Source organism: Anabas testudineus, chromosome 18 (assembly GCF_900324465.2).
Source record: "Anabas testudineus chromosome 18, fAnaTes1.2, whole genome shotgun sequence".
Lineage (NCBI taxonomy): Eukaryota > Metazoa > Chordata > Actinopteri > Anabantiformes > Anabantidae > Anabas > Anabas testudineus.
In genome coordinates, this window is record NC_046627.1 from 20330029 (window position 1) to 20348904 (window position 18876).

Sequence of the window (18876 nt, forward strand, 5' to 3'; positions counted from 1 at the left end):
ACACTGTAAGGTTTTACTCCATCAGATCCTTCCGGTTTAAGTTACACAGTTAAACAGGATGCGAGCTCTCCATTTTCCTTTTGATATGGTCTTATCATGAATAATCTAATCATCCCGTTTTTTTATTATTCACAAAACAAGACTTCTGGAGTCGTGACGTCTCTTGCTTTGCTCTTGCTCTTTGTTTTCTGATGTCAGCAGAAGCTGCATCATCCAAAGACTGAGAGGTTTGTTTCTCTTGTATAAGTAAAAGTAGGACATAAAGTGTTCTGGAGAACTTAAAATACACTTGAAATACTGCTATTTCTGTTTGCAAGTGCTTTTCTTCCATGACACATTTTTTTTTCATCTTTATTTGGATGCTCCAACCACTTAATGATACAACTTTACAACCAGTCTTAGTTCAGTACAGTATAAAGAGGAACAATATAAGCTGCAAACACATTAACTGAATACCAATCAAGAGGCCAAGCTACAAATCAGGAGTATTTTATTTAAAAAAACAAAACAAAATGAAACAATGAACGCTTTCACTTTTCATCCCACATCTGTTTGGTTGACAAATGTATTCATGAAAAAGCAGAACTACAAAACATGTCAAATTAAGAAAAACAGACTAGAACTAAGTACAATGTAACAAGTACTATCTGATATGTACAAGCATTATAGTTTATTTTAATTATTGTTATAGGCAAAAGGCAAAAAAGCTGAAGACTGCTGCTGAAGAAACAATGGCATGTGCAAAATACTCTTCACAAGTCCACAAGCTTTGGATGCTCTGCTCTGAGCAGAACCTCATCAGGCAGAAATCTACTGCTTTCATAGGCAAATCCTGTTCCAGACGGCAAATTTACAAGCTGTGAAGATCTTTTAAGGTGATTTCAGAAGCTATGTTTGAGAAGAACACTCCCTCGTCATCAGAGTGACACATTTCAGAAGACGGCGGAGAGAAAAGACACTGCCGATCACTGACGTAGATTATTGATGGACCAAACAGCTCCTAATCTCTAACCACAACCACTCAAGGACAGGGGGGGCCATCGTTACAGCTTCACAGGTACAGAGGTACAGGTAAAAAAACACACAGGAACAAGTTCAAGACTTACATACACAACAACCAGCATTTTCGAAGACACGTTAGGAAAAGGTCACAACTAGAACAACTGCAGAACATGGCTGGGATGGAAAAGCAGTCCGTTCCTCCAAACATTGAAATGACTACTGAAAAACAAGGATCACTTCATTGTTAAATGTGTTCTCAGTTACCAGCACCCCAAAAAACATACAAATCTGACTCTAATTCACATTTTAGGTTTGGCAGTGATTTTGTTTCTAATGCCATTCTGATATGTTTTTGTTTTTTTTGTAATTAAAAAACATTTTAATTCCAAAATGCTACAATTTGAAAGAGTCGTTTTTGAAATCCATTGTCAAATTTAAAAATGTGGTACCCTTTCATACTTCAAAAACATAACTCACCACTATAACTTTATTAGAGGTTCATTTATATATAGAACAAATCAGTAAAAAGCTGTTACAATGCATAAAGAGAATTAAGTTTTGGGTTGCCACATATTATTAAAACACACAACTGAAAGCTTAATGCCTTAATTTTAGTGGAAAAACCTCTTTATGTCATTGGTAATGACCAACAAGTTAACAACTTAAAGCAATAATATGTACATTTTATAGCCACCTGAAGGCAGCATACCAAGCTGTAAACACCACACTGACATAGTAACATTATTAATGGTGAACATCTTAGCCAGAAGTTGCCTATTCACACATCAAGCAAACATTAGCTTTCATTTGGACATGTCTGCCCACCTGCTGATTTAGTGTTCATTAATTGCAGAGGGAAAGATCAGGCTCTCTAGCTGCGTAATGCTGCAACATCTTCACAAGCCTGTCACTAGCTGTGTCTAAGGTTTAGTACTGGGCAGGTAGTGCATGGGGACAATTGAACAGCTCTTGTTTGCAGGCCATAGGAGGTAAAAGAAGCAAAGCATAAGCTATGCAGAGCCAGTGGGAACAATTGTGATAATTATAATGGACATGTGACTCATTAATAAAAAAAAAATACTGATTATTGCAGCATTAAAAACAAGCTAACATTAATATTGCGCACCAACCAAAAGAGATAATTCATGAAAATGTGGCCCCAAAACTAAAATAATGATTTATGCATTGTAGCAGCTCTTTGAACTTTAACTGATATTTAAATATTGTTTTTTAACATTAATAAAGTCATTTGTGGCAAATTCTATGTATGGGGTGTTTTAGAGGTACCAAAATGATTGTCCTATTACTTGTTAAATTCTTATTATTCTCAGTTTGGATAAAGTAACTTTGATGTTCAGGTATAATAAAAGCCCAGCAGAGTCCATCAGTCAGTCTGTCTCTCGAGCCCTTGACCAGTTGTCAGCAACACAGGTGAGAAATCGGCAGGTTTCAAGAGGGCTGCGTTCAAGATGCCCACGAGCTGTCTGTTTTTACATTGTTTACATTTGAAGCTGGAGAAAAGTGTCCAAATACGCTGTCAGCTGTTCATGCAGACTTGCGACTGAACAATGAATTAGGCCATGTTAGGCTATTTTAGGCTTCATAAACTAAATGATTACATCACAGTGACACATAAATCTACTAGTGTCTTAAAATCAGGCTTTCGCAAAGATGCCAGACAGCGCGTGTAAACAAAGTTTAATACATTCAAATATTTGGAAGTACTTAAAAAAAAAAAAAGAAATCAATGAACAAAAGAGCAAATGTTTGTTCAGCGATGACAGGCGAGCTGTTCTTCAAACAGCGTGAACAAACGAGTGAGCTCTGAAACCTTTCAGCCTGAAACCTCGTGTAACAGATGCTGTCCAACAGAAAGTTGGAGACATGCTGCTGACTGTAACACTGTAACATCCACACACGAAGACAAAAAAGAAAAAGCTTTGTAATCTAATTTTTTTAACAAACAGCATTTAAATGGAGACAGTGACATTAACACTATTCAACAAACTGTGTTGCTAATACTTTACTGGAGATAGAGAGTTACGATGTAGGCGACACAAGGCAGAGCTACACAGGCCTGGTGAGATTTGCATTTAAAAAGTTTTTAACTATTTTTAACTAGTATTATAAACCACCAATGTAGATACAACCTTGAATTGGTAATAAACTCGAATTTCAATCCATTTTTCAGCAAAAAAGGAGATTTTGAGGAGTTTTTTTTTTTTAATGATGCTGCATTCACCTTGTGCCAGGCTACAAAGTAAACAAGATGACTACTGCAGTGTTTGCGGCCCTAATCTGACAGTCAGTGATGATGACCACATCATCAACACACACACACACACACACACACACACACACACACACACACACACACACACACACACACACACACACACACTAAATGCATGCCCTCTGTCACATAGTAAAAAAAGTACTTTTCTATTTAGTGATTTTTTTTGTTTGTTTGTTTCTGACCACATAACATTTATTTCACCACACACACACACGCACACACGTTACCAGTTACTGTACACTCACTAATAATAATAATAATAGTAATAACATACTTTATTGATCCCCTTGGGGAAATTGTGGTTAGCCAGCTGCCAGACAGTAAATATCGGCGCTACTATGGGGCTTCAGTGTATTATCCAAGGACACCTTAACAAGTAGCTAGGAGGAACCGGGAATTGTACCACTAACCCTGGGGTTCGTAGACGGCTGCGGTACCAACTGAGCTGCTGCCACCTCACAACAGCCTAGAGAAAGCTCGTAGAAGACCGGTGGCAAAACGACTGAAACCCAGATAAACACTAAATCATCTTTAAACGAGGGTCATTCAGGAGTTTTTAGAGAACTGAAATTGCTCAAACGTGAATTCTGATCTTCAGACCTGCTGTTTTCACTGAAGAGAAAGCTGCCAGTTGCCAATAAAGCGAGGAAACTTGGGGAACAACTGGTGTTAACATTGTGCTTTACTGTGGCTGGCTAAGTCCCACTCAAAAACAAAAAACAAAAAACAAAACAAAACAAAAAAACTTTTTCCCATCATACTCCAATCAGTGCTGCTGAGTTTTGGATTGTTTAAGTATATGTTCTGTTGTTTCGGTTTCCTGTTGCATATTTGGTTAAGTCTGCTCTTAAGAGGGTTAATCTATATTTCAGTTGCAAACACGCAGGTCCATTTGTAGTCATATAAGTGCATAGCAAATAAGAAGATAAAGAAAACTGCACATTACAGTAGCCCCTGCCCTTAAATCCTGGAACTCTTCACAATAACGTACACTATGCATCACGAAAACAGCATTAAAGGGAAGGTTTTACTATTTTGTCACCAGAGAACAATAAAAAAGACACTTCCCCTTTATATATTTATATCTATCTTTTTTCTTTTTTTTTTGTTTGGCATTAGACATCCAAATGACTTATTTTGGTACAGAAAAAAATCTTTTAAACTGTTATATGGAAGCCCTTGAAATAAAATGATTGGTCTATTTTTAAGGGCATGTGTGTATGTTGAGCAATTGATCACATGCCAGCTTCTTATTTAAATACATTTTGTGAGCAGGGGGGACGTTTTTTTGGCTCATGCAAACACTGAAGCCCTGTTGCATTAAATTTGATTTTGAGTTACTGTTTCTGGCACATGAGTGGTGTTTCCGATAGTCTAGAACATGCACGTGTGGATCAGAGACGACCTTCAAGGATTTCACCTAACGCCAGGGGTCAAAGGTGGAGGGTCAGACTTTAAGGGCTTGAAATCGGTGAGTGGTTGCATGCTATTGCATTCCATAGAACGGAAACGTAAATGGCAGTTAGCTAATTAACTTGTGCTGTAAGCCCCTTATAAACACACGCACACACACTTACTGTACATTCACGTGTGCATGCACACTTTCCACACACACACACACACGCACACACACTGAAAGGGGCATTAAAGTGACTAGTAACAGCGCTGCTCCCCAACACCACCCTGCTTCCTCCTAACCCTCCCCTCAAAGACACAAGATGACTGTAGCCAACTTGAAATTGAAAGAAAAAAAGTCCAGCCGCCCTACGTCTTCTCTCAACTCGGCAGGTGTTGAGAGGCAGGGGTCTGTGTGTGATAGGGTCGAGGAGACACAAAGGTCAAGTCGGGGTCAGAGGAGCGGAGGGCTGCTCACCCCTAGGAGGGAGGCTTGCTGTAGCCGAAAAGTCCAACAGGTAGGTATTTGACATGAGTGGGCCACTGAGCGGCTAGTTGGAAGAACTTAACATCGTTCCACTCCACACCGTCTATAGACACTGGAGAAAGAGACCAAAGCAAAACGCAGCCGATTTAAAATGACGACCAAAACGAAAACACAGCAATGAACAGAGTTAATGCATCATCCTAACTGTTCCGCTCACCTTTCAGGATGGTCTGTTGCTGCTTGGCAGAGCAGATGAGTCGGCTAATGCCTTCAATAACCTGACTCTTTGAGTCTACATCCTTTTCCTTGGTCTTTTTTCCTAAGAAGATGGGCACTGAGGGGAGGAATAGAGAGGCAGAAAGAGAGGAATGTCAACGGGACTGTGGAGCAGTGTAGAGCTGGGTGTGGTTATACAGAAATACAAAACAACCTCTGAACTTTACCAGCAAGTATAAAAGATGCTAAAATGTCCATGCAAATGCATGAAGGCTTCAAAACTCTGGCATTCACTCTCTACTCACCTTTCTTGTTCTTCTCCTTGGTAACCACTGTCATGGCCATAGTGTTGACCTGGGCCTGTGGGTCACCGGCGCCCCCACCTGGCAGCCTGCTGACCTGCAGCGAGCGGAAGGCGCTCTTCAGTGTGTTCTTGCAGCCTGTGTCTCGTCGCTCGCCCTCCCGTCGCTTCTCAGCAAGCGAGGCCAGCCAATAATCCACCTGCAGGCCAATGGCGTCCACGCCGTGAGACATACTCGGACTTCTGTGGACAGAAAGAAAGAAGAAACCAATGAAAGAACAAAGGGGAAAGGAAACATGAGGGTGTCAACCCGAGAAGCATGAGCATTTCTGTGCACTGCTCAGACCACAGCTGCCATCTCCTGTGTCTAGAGATACACTTCCTGTGGCCTAGTGTTGCTTTTAACATTTCCCTCCTCTAACAGGTTCTGATTAGCAGACATTGCATGATGTTCACACTCTAATTTTACTTCTAACACATATTTCATATTAAATTCAACATAAAACAAAATCATATAATTGTACAATTAATATAATAATAATATATAATAACATATATATAATTGTACAGAAAGACACAGGACAACTGCAGCAGGAAGAGTACATGTATGTATCGATGTGTCACTCACTTTTTCAATAAAGTATGAAACTGTTTCCTCATAGAGCGAACATGCAGTAGCTACCTAAACTTTTTAAATTGTAGAATTTGGGGATAAATAATGTGAGTTGTTTTCCAGAGGATGAGGAAGGATATACAAACTAGGAAGGAAGTGAAAATGGTCAACTGCAGCATAAAACGGGGTTCAGAGATGGAAAAAGAAAAGAAAAAGATGAAGGAAAAATACAGAGCCCACAAGAAAAGGATGTTTACCCTTGTACTGTAAGAACGCTGCCCATGGAAGGGGAGGAGGGAGGAGTGGCCGCCTCTTTGATCATTCCTGAGGGGGAGCCGTGGGAGGGGGGAGACGTGGAGGGGACAGCCAAGCTCACAGCCACACCCTCGTCTGTATCTACTCATGAAACAGAAATAATACCAGCGTTTTAAACAACTAAATCCAATCAAAGACATCTTTCTTTTTGCTGCTCAGTTCGTGAAACGTGTTCCCAGCGGACGCTCACCTGTCGCAGAGACGCCGGACTCGATGAGACCGACCTTCACCACCTGGAAAACAAGAACAGACGTTAGGGGAAAATCTGAAAAGTCAGCAGGCGACTCTTTGCAACGTAAACCTCTCCAAGAAGAGAGGGATTCAAATCGTACCCCAATAAAAGGAATGAATTTCTGGTAGGACTCTTCCTCTCGCCTGGAAGGAGACAGACAGAACATTATTAGTGTTTTTATTTTATTTCTTTTTAAAGGCAGTGTTTTTGTAGCGTCTCTACTCACGTCCTGTGTTTGCAGGTGAGCATGGCCTCTGCGATGGGCAGCTGATGTGTGACGGTGGCCCCACTGATGTACTGGGAGATTCTTGCTGCTACGTCCAACTGATCTGGACCCCACAGGGGGACACAGGTGAAAAGTGAAGGAAAGAGTCGGTCTTAGTGGTTCTAGTGTCACAAATGATGATGAGGCTGCGTTTGTTCATCTCTATGACCAATGCTACCTGTCTGTGGGGGTTCAGAGCGGCTGAACACGTCTCTCCATGCCCCGTCCAGAAAGGAGGAGCTGTAGCGGTTGTCAAGGGCTCCAAGGTGCTTTGCAACTGGATGGGAGCCTGATGAAGGAGATAAGGATAAAATAAGTGAAGGAAAGGATGAAAAACAAGTAGAAGAAAGAGAGCGGAGCAACAAAAGCTCAGCATGTGCAGAAGAAGCTGCACGGACAGCAACAGACGTCTGCAAATGTAATTCCCCCAAACTAATAAGACCTCTCCACAGTCTGACTGCGGCAACAAGAGCTCCTTTATCACCATGGAAACACCAGCTCACCCAGAGGCACCACCAAGAAGCGCATGTGGTTGAGCCAGTCGGATGTCTTGTTGGCGAGCTGAGTGACGAAGAACTGCAGGATGGCTCCGAGGTAACTTTGGCCGCCCACCGCCGCCACCTTCACTGGTCTGGGCATGGACGAGTTACAGTTACAGCTAAAAGAAGAGAAACAGCCTTTAATATGTCGGCAAGAGTCAGGTCAATGAAAAGTAAACTGAAAACTGTATGTGAATAAGACATAAGTGAGTAATAGAAGAAAAGTTATAGATATGGAGTCAGTGTAGTCCAGAGGAGGAGGAAAGAGATGATGGATAGGAGAGAAGAGAGAAGGGTCAAAGCGAGGACAGACACAGAAACATCAAAGTTAGAGCAGAGAAGAAGACTCAAAAGATGAGTCATCCTGCAAACCAAGCCGCTGTGAATGTAAGCTATTTAGAAACAAACTCACAATTTCTGGATGCGTGTGAGCACGGCAGACAGGACCGCCTGGATCTCAGCTGCCGAACACGTGCAGACCACCGGGTGTCTCTGGACCTGGAGCTGCTCTACCACATACTGCAACAACACACACCCACAAACAGTGTGAGACGTTGGACAGAAAGCATCCGACAAATGTTTTTACACACACACACACACACACACACACACACACACACACACACACACACACACACACACACACACACACACACACACACACCTGCCCCTGCCAGTCGGTGCCATTGACCAGGATCAGGCTCTCTGGAAGCGCCGCATCCGACAACAAGATCTGGTTCAGCTGGTCGTACACTGCCTTCCTCAGGACCTACACACACACACACACACACACACACATTAGATAAATCTGCTTGCAGCGACACATTTGTTCTTCCGATGACTCATCAGCACATCCATAATTCATTTCTGAGCTCCAGACGAGTCACGTATTATCTCATACATGTTCTTTACTTTGGGGAAAGACAACAAGGGGACAAAGAACAAAGGCAGCTCTTTGTGGTTTTGTGAATGTAAATCCCTCTATAGGAAACACTAAGATGTTTCTGTTTATGATAAGAGCCTAGAAAGAATAGAAATCTCTTCATTACAACGGCGGCTGTGGTTTTCAGTCCCCGTACCGGCGTGCTGTGTCCCAGCTCCGGGGATCTCTCCGAGTCCGAGCTGTTGGTCCGTTCGCTCAGAGGTTTGGACGGCTGTCTCTCCTTCATGGGAGTGTTCATGCGCTTCTGTCGGGGCGTGTGGCCTCCATCCAACCTGAGAGAAAGAAGGACGGCGTGGTTAGAAACAGACTCGAATGACGGCGCCGCAGTTCACAGTCTGAAACGCATCTGAAATGTTCACTTTAGATCAGGCAAACAGAGTTAGGTAGAATATCCATCAGTCCTATCAGTCACAGCTTTTTGTTTGTTTGTTTGTTTGGTTACCTCGGTGACGCCACGGTCTGTGTTTCACTTTTGCTGATCTTCATGGGCGTACGCGGTTTCTCTGGCACTGACACTGTGATGCAGGGACCTTCAGCAAACAGCTCCTGGTCCGTGAGCTCCTACACACACACACACACACACACACACACACACACACACACAGAGTCAAAGAGACAAACTGTCAGCGTCGGAGAAACAAAGGTACGGGAAATCCTGAAGTCATCTTCTCCGGCACTTCATCATTTAGTCTTCCTCTCGTTCCCCTCTCTCTCATTCTCTCTCTCAATCTGTCTCACTTTGCAGCACAGATGGCAGAGAATTCCCGTCAGAGAGATATTAACAAAGATCCCTACACACCATTAATTCACCCTCCTCCACACACACAGACTTGAGAGGTCGTACCAGTGTGTCGGTCTCAGACAGGGCCTCCTCCAGGTTGCGGCTGCGAGAGGGTTTCATCTTCTCCAGCGGCGGCTGCTCCCCCTGCTGGGAAGACAAGGGAATAACACTCAGTGCTGAGGCTTCATGAAAGTCGAGACCGAGTAAATAAAAGGGACAGAAGTCACTGTGCAGCCACAGGGTTCGGCTAAAGGGAGAAACATCATAGCCAATAACAGTGAAGTCCAAATGGTTTTAACAGCTACTTTAAACAATACAAACATTTTACTATAATGACACTGCATTCAAATTATTTTCTATCTTCTACAAACATATTTTAGGAAGCGTGCAGACAGCAGCCACCACACTCACGGCTTATTTCAGTGTTGCAGCAGCTGAAATCCATTCAGCTTATTGAGATGAAACACTTTTTTATCGAGCAGATGCAGACTGCCACAGAGCTATTGGATTTCCGCTCTATCAAGGGAACGCTAGTGGGACCCCCCCAGGGTTTGCACCCCTACTGCACGTAGCACTTTTTTTATAAACTGTGTATTTGTCACATTAATGCAAAATGAATTTCAAGCTTGTGTTGTTTCTTTCCATGCTGCATTCTCACAGCGTTTTATGTTACAGTATTTAATGCCCCCGCTGCAGAACTGTTCTGTTATTTTATTATCTTATCACTTGTTAAGTCGTGAGCATGAATCTCTGAACCCCCCACAGCTCACGTAAATGACAGTCCTGCTGCGGCTGCAGGTAAAGCTTCCTCATAGATTAAAGTTACTCACCGGGCTGAAAGTGTCTCGGCCCAAACTGCCTTTGCTGTTCAGACTGCCGATCTCCGTCTGCGAGCTGGACTGAGACATCCCCTCAAAGAATGGCCTGATCAAACCCAGGAAGAAGAAAACGTTATTCAAATTGGTGCATTTTTAAATTATCTTCTTTAGTTAGTGACTCCTAAAAAAAGAAGAGAGCAGAAACAAACCTTTACTGACAGGAAAATGACAACAACAGCACATTTATTAATATACTGCAGCTCCTTTGCTCCTTAAGCAGCACCTCTGTCTTATTTAAGCCACCTTAGAGCTTCAAACTGTGCCTTTTGTGTTAAGTCCTTTTTTTATATTGGGAGCCTGCTAAAATTACATTTTCAGACTCCTTTTTTTAGAGTCGCAGCTCCAAGTTTAAAGCGATTATTTCATATTCTGAGGTTTTGGGGTTCATACATGATGGTTTCAACGTTAAGTGACCCAGTTATTCCTCATATTCAGATTTTAATTATTGCAGTGAGTGGTTTTCACCAACAGAGGGGGCACTGAATTATAGGGTAGAGTCGGTGAACACAGCAGTCTGTGTCTGTATGTGTGTGTGCGTTTGGAGATTTTATGGCTACTCGTGCCGTTACCTTAGTTTGGGTTTGGGTGTGCTGAGGATGCTGTCAGTCTCCTCCATCTCCGGCCCGCTGTCACTGGGGTTGTACATCTCCAGACTGTCGTAGAGCTCGTCCAGATCCTCCTCCACCTCCTGAATCTGCTCTCTGGACACATGCTCCAGGCCAAAACCAACCTGCATGAGACACAAGAGGAGACAAGTTGACCAACAGAGACACAATAGACTGGAGGACAGTCTGGTCATGCAGCACTGATGTCCTGCAGTTCTGCATCAATTTGAAATAGATCTACCAATACTGTATTGTGTCACTCCACCTATGTTAACTGAAGAGTAGCAACTTAAATCCTGTGCAGAGCAGAGATATGTTGAGCCCAAAAGTAACACACACTGTCACATGTTCCTGCTATCAATAAAGTATTCATTATTATTATTATTATAACATGACCACAAGTCTGTGCACGTCTGAGCCTTCACATATGGCAAAAAGGAAAAGGGAAAGAAGTGAGCTGTTTACATATCACAGTGACTGTTTAATATCAAAGCCAACACTCCCACTGCACTTGAATGCATCGTTAATTACAGTGCGTAAGGTAAACTGGCTGTAAAAGATTATATTCATACATCAACATTTCTTTCAATGTTATACAACCACTTTTTAAAGTTAATTTCATTACATCAGTAACTTTGCAGTGTATTGGTTCAATACCAAATGATTAAGTAATTAGTGGAATGATAATAATTATAACATTTTATAACAAAGTGAACTTTATACTGCTCTTTGGAGTATTGAGTATTTTGTGGAGTACGCGGCCATGAAGTCATCATTGTTGTTAATGTCCCTCACGCAGCCCGGTATTTAGTCCAATTACAGTGGTCTTAGTTTTACTTCTATGAAACCTGGGCTGATCTGTGAGTTTATTAAAACTTGTAAACCTTTGTGGCACTGACGCGTCTCCATATCACTACATCTGAGTAATTAAAAAGCTGTGTAAACCATCTCAATTGTAGAGTGGGTGCCAAAACCAAAGCTGTAACAAGCAAGTGGTGTGATATAATACACAGTTAAAAACTATCAGTGAAATTATTTAATGGATCTTGAGTTGATGTTGATTTGTCAGCTGGTGTTGGTCAAAAATGAAATTTCAACAGAAGCAGCTACAGAAACACCAGTGTTGAACGAAAAGAAACACTCAGACTCAGCGTGAGAAGTGTGAAATCAAACACACATTCGGTTGATGCTATCAGTCCAAAAGCACATAAACACATTAAACATGCATTTCTGTTCTATTTTAATCTACAACGCTGAGTGTGTGTGTGTGTGTTTTGAGCTGCCAGCTGAATCTCAGTTGTTCTGCCACATCTCTCCCACACACCTCCAAGTGTCTTCAAAGCTAAACTGAAATACGTGTTCAATTCAACAACACCTCTGAAGCACATACACACTCTGAACGCAGCACATACCACCCCAGATGTCACAGAAGTGACAGGGGAAGAGCCGCGAGATGGAGGGGAGAAGAGAGATGCAGCTCCTACCTCGTCGGTGACTTTAAACCTTTTCAGCAAGGCGACAAACTTCTGCTTGATGTTGGGTTGCTGCGGAGAAAGAAAACCAAAAAAAGAAAGTCAAGGTGAGATGTTCAGGTGATGTCTGGTGTAGAAAGAAATGACAAGAGCAAGATGTAGCTCTTCCAATGATTCAAATGAACAGCTGATTGGAGCTCAGGGTTTTTCCCGGCAGTTCTTAATGACATTTCTTTTCTGTAAATGATGTTTGAAAATAACCAGAAAATGCAAGAGGGTGCTAGACTGTACAATATAATGATCTTCAGCTGCACAATGTGTAATTGTCTTTAACAATGGAAAATTTTTTTCAACATTTTGCATCCTTACACTACACAATGCAGCTAAAACGAACTATCAAGAAGCCTTCAAAGTGTAGCTGTTCAGACGGCCTCCCCGTAAAGATTTTCTAGTATTAAAATTGAGCCATTGAGTGTTTGATTGACTATTTAAATCCCCCTTAATTAAAGGTGAAACTCTACACTTTACTCACATCTCTGTTGCTCTCCAGTGGAACTGAAGCCAATGTTAGATGCATACATCATTTTTGGGATTAGTGTGATGATCATTTACTTCTTAGAAGGTTTTAATTTGCTGCATCAGTCAAGAACGGTGTTAATATAAAATACAAATATCATAATGTGAGATTAAACTCTTATTCAGTTCCTCCTGTAATTCACGTTACAGCCCTCACTGCATTATTATGAGATGCATGCTTACAAATGTAGCGGGAGAAAGAGGCTTTACTTATTTAGTAATACATAGTAGTAGTAATAGTAATACTTAAAAACTGGACATAATTGTTTCTGTCTATCTTTAGTTTTACTTACAAATTACAAACTGACAACATTGTTTTTTAAAATAATAATATATAAAATGTATAAAGCATTTCTCAAACAATAATAATACAGATGTAAAAAGTTAATTTGCAGTGCGAACACTGCCGTGTTTGTTTTGTATTCATATTTAATGGGACTCTGGTGAATAATCAGAAGCTCCTTTCTCTCCAGTATTTCTCTTCGTTTTCCTCCTCACTACCTGAAGCGTTTCTCTGAGATCAATAGCGTCTTTTCATGGGAGAAAACTCGACAATATTTGGTTGTGTGAAAACATACTGTGGATGAGATGTTTAAACAATGATGCTCCTGGGTGTTTTCAGTAAGAATCAGTAGATAAGAAAATTAAATCTGGGAGTGGTCGTGAGGAGCTGCAGTGTTTTAGAGGATCTTTGTGCTGGTAGAAAGTGAAAGAGGCTCAACTTCAAGTTGGACTTTAATATTTCTGTGTTGCAGCTGCAGGACAGGGGACTGTCTGTTGTGATAGCTTTTGTGTATTTATGCTCAACATCTGTGTGTTCTTCAATTGAGGCAGTCCAGTGTGTGTGTGTGTGCTGTCTACAGGCGTTGGTGTTGGGAGAGCAGCAGTGACAGGCTCACTGAGACCTCCACAGGAGCACTCCATTAATAACCTGCCGAAACAGACTCCTGCTGACACAAACACAACCTAAACACAGTGCTTTCCCACTATCAAATAGCAGGTCCGCTGTAATTTTCATGGTCGCCTACAATTAATCTGCGATGTGTATGGTTGTGTGTGTGTGTGTCCATGCATCCCAGGATGTGGTTAGTGTTACTGCGGTTGCTCGTGCCAATGTTTTCCTCCTGGAAAATTGGTCTGAATTACACGTATTGAAAATGAAAGGGAGAAAATGGATTTTTACAAACACCAGCAGAGGAGCGAGGGAAGGGGACAGAGAGAGAGGGAGATAAGGAGAGAGGAGCAGCACAGAGGGGAGGGCAGGGGAGTCCGGTGAAATCGAATGTATTTTTCACCGAGCAGGTTTTGCTGCAAATTGCTATGTTGAAGCAGGTAAAGGGGGAAAACCTGAGAGATGAAGACAGACGGACAAATGAGGTCAGACGTAAGAGGCGTTTTCTTACTCTGGTGATGGCCGCATTGGAGGGGAGCTTACGCCTCGGCTTCTTCTTCCTCACCTCCTCTTCTTCATCATCGAGATACTAAAAGGCACAGAAGGAGGGGGGGGCGACAGCCGAATGGGTGGGAAGAAAAAAAAATGTGGCAGACAGGGGAAAGAGGAAGACAAGAGGCGGAGAAGGAGAAGATGAAGACAGACAGATATTTTCATCCTTTCATTTCCTCCTGAAGGAGACGGGCTGTAAACTAGCTCTCCGTCCTTTCTCGTCTCAGTCAGTCTCCTCATCCCTGTACCATCTCCTCACACCCTCTTTATCCCCTCTCCCACTGCTCAGCTTCCCTCCATCTCTCCATTCAGAGTTTTCAATCCAGCCTCTAAAGCCTTGTTCCTCCCTTCTTATCTCTTCCAACTGTCTGTTTGCTCCTTTCACTCTCTCCTTTCAATCTCTTGCACCGGTGGGCACCGAGTCCCGTCACAGACCCCCGAGCGCCGTCACTTTCGCTCTCATAATCTGAGAAAGAACGGCCCCGTTGACGCTCCCACCAGTCTGTTTGTGAACTTGTCCCCTGCTGATTCAAATATGGTTTTATAAGGGAATAGAGACGGAAATGGGGCAAAACTAAATAACCAATTCACTTTGAGCAACCCTGGATTCTCTGTGCTCCTACATGGATGGTGGGGATGAAAACCTCTCCTATCTCCTGTTAAAACTGTTTTTTTCCCAAATCTTGTGGGGAGGTGTTGTCAAGGGGTTCTGCGACCCAGACATGCTGAACAGCCTGGCAGTGAAGAAAGCTTATAAAGCTGTAATGATGTGTGATACAGTGTAAAATACAATTATACTGCATAACATTGAACTTAAAAGTGATCTTAAAGCATATATCACAGGACTAATCAGATGACACTGTTTGCATTAATGACATATATACATAAATAATCATTTGTTGCTTTCTCCAAACACACCTGTCCGTGTACGGGGTCGTCGCTGCCCTCCTGCTCGGACGAGTAGCTCTCTTCCTCTTCTTCGGAGTAGTTGTCGATGTCTGGAGAACGATCTGGAGGAAACAGAAACAAGAACAGAACTGAAGGCCAAGCACAGACTGACACAAGGAGGAGAATGATGATGGGAGAAATCTGTTCTCACCAGACATCTTGGCTTTGGGAGCCTCGTGGTCGATGGGCTGGCTGGACAGGGAGTAGACTCTGATCTCAGCGACGGGCACCGAGGCGTCCTTCAGCTGGCTGTGGAGCCCCAGAACCTGAGCCCCCTCGCTTGGGTGCTGCATCACCTGGAAGAAGAAACAACAGGTGAGACTGGATCAGGTCACAATGTTGTAGGTAATCTCCTTAGGTTCTACTGTGGTTTTCAAACACCTTTACTGAATTTGCTTTTAGCACGTCTAGATGCCGTAAAGTTGTCACATGGAGGCAGCAAATGGAAACAACTGTTGTTGAGAGCATCAGCTGCATAAACCTTTCCATCCACTCATACAAACAGTGGACAGCCAGTGATTTAAATAGCATGAGAGGAAGAGCTCTGCAGCAAGAGAGAGACGCAGACAGAAAGTTTAGGCGACAGCAAAAGGAGAAATGAGGACAGACGTGGAGCAGATGCCAAGAAAAGGATGGCAAAGATACAGGGAGGAAAAAAAAGACAGGCTGAAGAATATAAAACAGAAATAGCAGTGAGGGATTAACAAAAATCAACGACTGTCACTGATGACAACTGATAAAACATGAAAATGTGAGGCAGCAGAAATCATTTTGTTCTGAAGCAAACAGCTGCACTGTGTGTTTGTGTATCTACATGAGTGACATCCAGCCTCCCTCAGCAGTCTGGTCACACTCACACAGTTAATGAATTCTGAGCAGCTTATTATGGAGACAGCCTTAGCCACACTTTAAAAGAGAGACGTTACTGCTGCACGTCCATTCGCTGGGCCGACGTTCAGCTAACCTGCTTCAGATGCTGCCGGTGGCTTTCTAAATCATCCTGCAGCTTCTCATTTTAACCGTTCGCCAGTGAGAAAGGCAATTATGCAAATCTGACGAGGCAAACATCACAAGGACGCAATGTGCACGTTACGTGACAAACACTGAAAATCCATTTTAAAAAAAGAGCACGCAGTCAAACTACTGCATCGACTAATGTAATGCATTATGTTGAACAGCATGCAGCGAACGCTTTCCTCAAACACACTTTTTATCACACGGATAATTGCAGCTTTTAAGCATGACGATTTCCCCTTTTCCATTGCAGCACAGCAGTACGTGCTCTGGGTGCCAGAGAAGCAGCAGAGTGAAATTTGAGGCAGAGCGAGCTGAAGTTGCCAGTTAAATGGAAAAACATAAAGCTGCATTATTACATCCTGTTAGAAAGCAACAAATAAAAGTGTTTGTTCAAAACACAATGAGTCTGGAGACTGGAGAGGCAGAGGGCTTTTATGGCAACGTAGAACTCTGTTAGTGCTGAAACAACTCAATGAAATTAAAATGATTTCATCTTGTCATATTTCTCAGGATCATGAAAGCATGAGCACAACAAACGACATAAACTTTGTTAGAAAACCTCACGTGACTTCACCGTCAGCAGAAGGAACATCCATACACCTACCATAATTTAAAACCCTTTATAACAGCTTCATATTGTGGGAGAGAGACAAGCTTTTGGCAGAAAAGAGTCAAATTTAATTGAAAGTTTGATTTATGGCGACATTTACGGCGGCCGAGGAGAGAACACCAAGGCCAAAGAACAAAATCCAGCGTCTGAATTTAAAGAGCACTTGCTTCAATTGAGTTGAGATGAAGGTTAAATGAAGGTCAGCACTAAATACGTTTGGAAAGGCAGCGCTCTGAATAAAAGCTTCTCAGTGACACAGCAGGAATATTATTACCCGTCCCGTTATCTTGGTTTGTTATTAGGTTAGAAGACAGTTTGTGAGGACACTTGGTGAAACTAAGTTACGCTGAGATTGGATTGAAGCAGGAAGCAGAGGGCTGCATGTTTAGGGAAATGAGCCTGTGACCGCTGGTTTGTTGGGTCAACAGCTCAGATCAGCTGAGACATTTGTCTGGCTGAGCAGGATGAGACTCCGCTGACTCAACAACTCACAGCTGACGTGCCCTCGAACACGCAGCTTAACCTCCATCTGCTGCTGTGGAGGTGACCTGTGCTGGAGACGCACTAAAATGTTCCACTCGTAGTGAGGAGCGTGTGCGCAGCCCGTCCTCCACATATAAAGTACAGTCACAAATCAAACAATGGTTAGAGTGTGATCTCTACTGTTGTTTCAGCCTTTACACAGTAAGATATTTAATTTTGTTTCCCTGTGATGACACTGTTCATCATACTTTCTATTATATATAGATTAGGTTCTTTGTAAAACAAGGAGAACTGGTTTAGTTTAGAGGTGAAACAATTACACGACTAACCTGTTTATTCATTCTGTGCTTTGTGGTTGAGTTTGTGCTACACATGCTATTTATTACATAGATAAACCCGCATATCCATCCGCATGCTGCAGATCAGTGTTACGCTGTTACCTCGGCCATGTTGATGAGTCCCAGGGCCAGGGTCTTGTAGCCCAGGATGGTGCGGTTCTTGTATCGCTTCCGTCGCTGCAGCATGATCTGAAGCTTGTTTGCGTCCCTTTTCAGGAAGTGTGGGTACTGCAGGTACAAACACATTAATACATACATTAGCAGCTGACAGCTGAGAGGTCGGTTACTACCTCGCTAAACAGGTTCAGACTGTTCCCAGGTCGTGATAACGAGGCCAAAAATAAAAAGACATTCACACACTTTTGTATGTTCCCATCATGACATAACCCACACTTACAAATCTCACCGGCTGCACAGTGAATGAACCAAACAAACTCCTGTAACAATGCTTAAAGTCATGAAATCACTCTGCTGCTCCGTTTTAATAGGGTTCCTCTCTACAGTGATGCTGCAGTAGAAGGTTTAATGTGTAATGTCTGGCTCAGTGCACTTGACCTTTAAGCAGCAGTTAGAAACATGGAGACTGGAAGAGGGGGATTTAGAGCAGAAGAAACCTTAGTGGCAATTACATTAACCATGCTCTGCTGTTTGCGTGTACAGTGTTGATGTTTAGTGCACGGAGCATCTGGACCTGATGAAAAACAACCCGATGTCCAATGTTCCCAGATTGTGAAAAGCCTGTACACACTGTACAACAACTGTAAGTTCATGTTCAGTGCAGACTTTTCTAATTCTGGAGAAGCCATTTAAAGTCTGCACTCAAATTCTAACTAATGAACTAATGCAATTCATAAAAATACATTTCTGTTTGATAAAAAAGCACAAGAACAAAGTTTTGTTTGCGTTGGACCGGCAGGCACCTGACCTCTCTGAACTGTTGTCTTTACCTGCAGGGAGAAAGTGAGCTGTAGGTCGGTCTCCGTCAGACCTGCTGAGGACAGCAGGATCTCATTGGAGCGCAGGATCCGCTTGGAGCCCTGAGGAGAGAGAGAGAGAGTGAGACACAGAGAAAAGACGAGACACAGAGCGCCACAAGAGAAGAAAAGGAGAAATGGAAAGA

The 18876-nt window shown here is 42.6% G+C and overlaps 1 protein-coding gene across 2 annotated transcripts in view; it reads right to left on the reverse strand.

Moving 5' to 3' along the window:
- Positions 1-473: 473 nt before the first annotated feature.
- Positions 474-18876, reverse strand: part of LOC113157288 (phosphofurin acidic cluster sorting protein 1) — a 45763-nt gene continuing 27360 nt past the window's right edge. Inside the window, exons 3-24 of one of the 2 annotated variants that reach the window (XM_026352660.1) lie at positions 18704-18793; positions 17859-17984; positions 15460-15604; positions 15279-15370; positions 14320-14397; positions 12353-12412; positions 10833-10993; positions 10216-10309; positions 9449-9529; positions 9047-9165; positions 8741-8876; positions 8326-8430; positions 8074-8180; positions 7626-7780; positions 7301-7411; positions 7084-7186; positions 6958-7000; positions 6816-6858; positions 6568-6706; positions 5702-5940; positions 5398-5514; positions 474-5292 (exon numbers count right to left, since the gene is read on the reverse strand). In XM_026352660.1, coding sequence (XP_026208445.1) covers positions 5174-5292; positions 5398-5514; positions 5702-5940; positions 6568-6706; positions 6816-6858; positions 6958-7000; positions 7084-7186; positions 7301-7411; positions 7626-7780; positions 8074-8180; positions 8326-8430; positions 8741-8876; positions 9047-9165; positions 9449-9529; positions 10216-10309; positions 10833-10993; positions 12353-12412; positions 14320-14397; positions 15279-15370; positions 15460-15604; positions 17859-17984; positions 18704-18793 — 2463 coding nt within the window. In that variant the 3' untranslated portion in view covers positions 474-5173. Of the gene's footprint in view, positions 5293-5397; positions 5515-5701; positions 5941-6567; positions 6707-6815; positions 6859-6957; positions 7001-7083; positions 7187-7300; positions 7412-7625; positions 7781-8073; positions 8181-8325; positions 8431-8740; positions 8877-9046; positions 9166-9448; positions 9533-10215; positions 10310-10832; positions 10994-12352; positions 12413-14319; positions 14398-15278; positions 15371-15459; positions 15605-17858; positions 17985-18703; positions 18794-18876 lie in introns of both variants that reach the window. The other variant, XM_026352659.1, reaches the window with a different exon arrangement.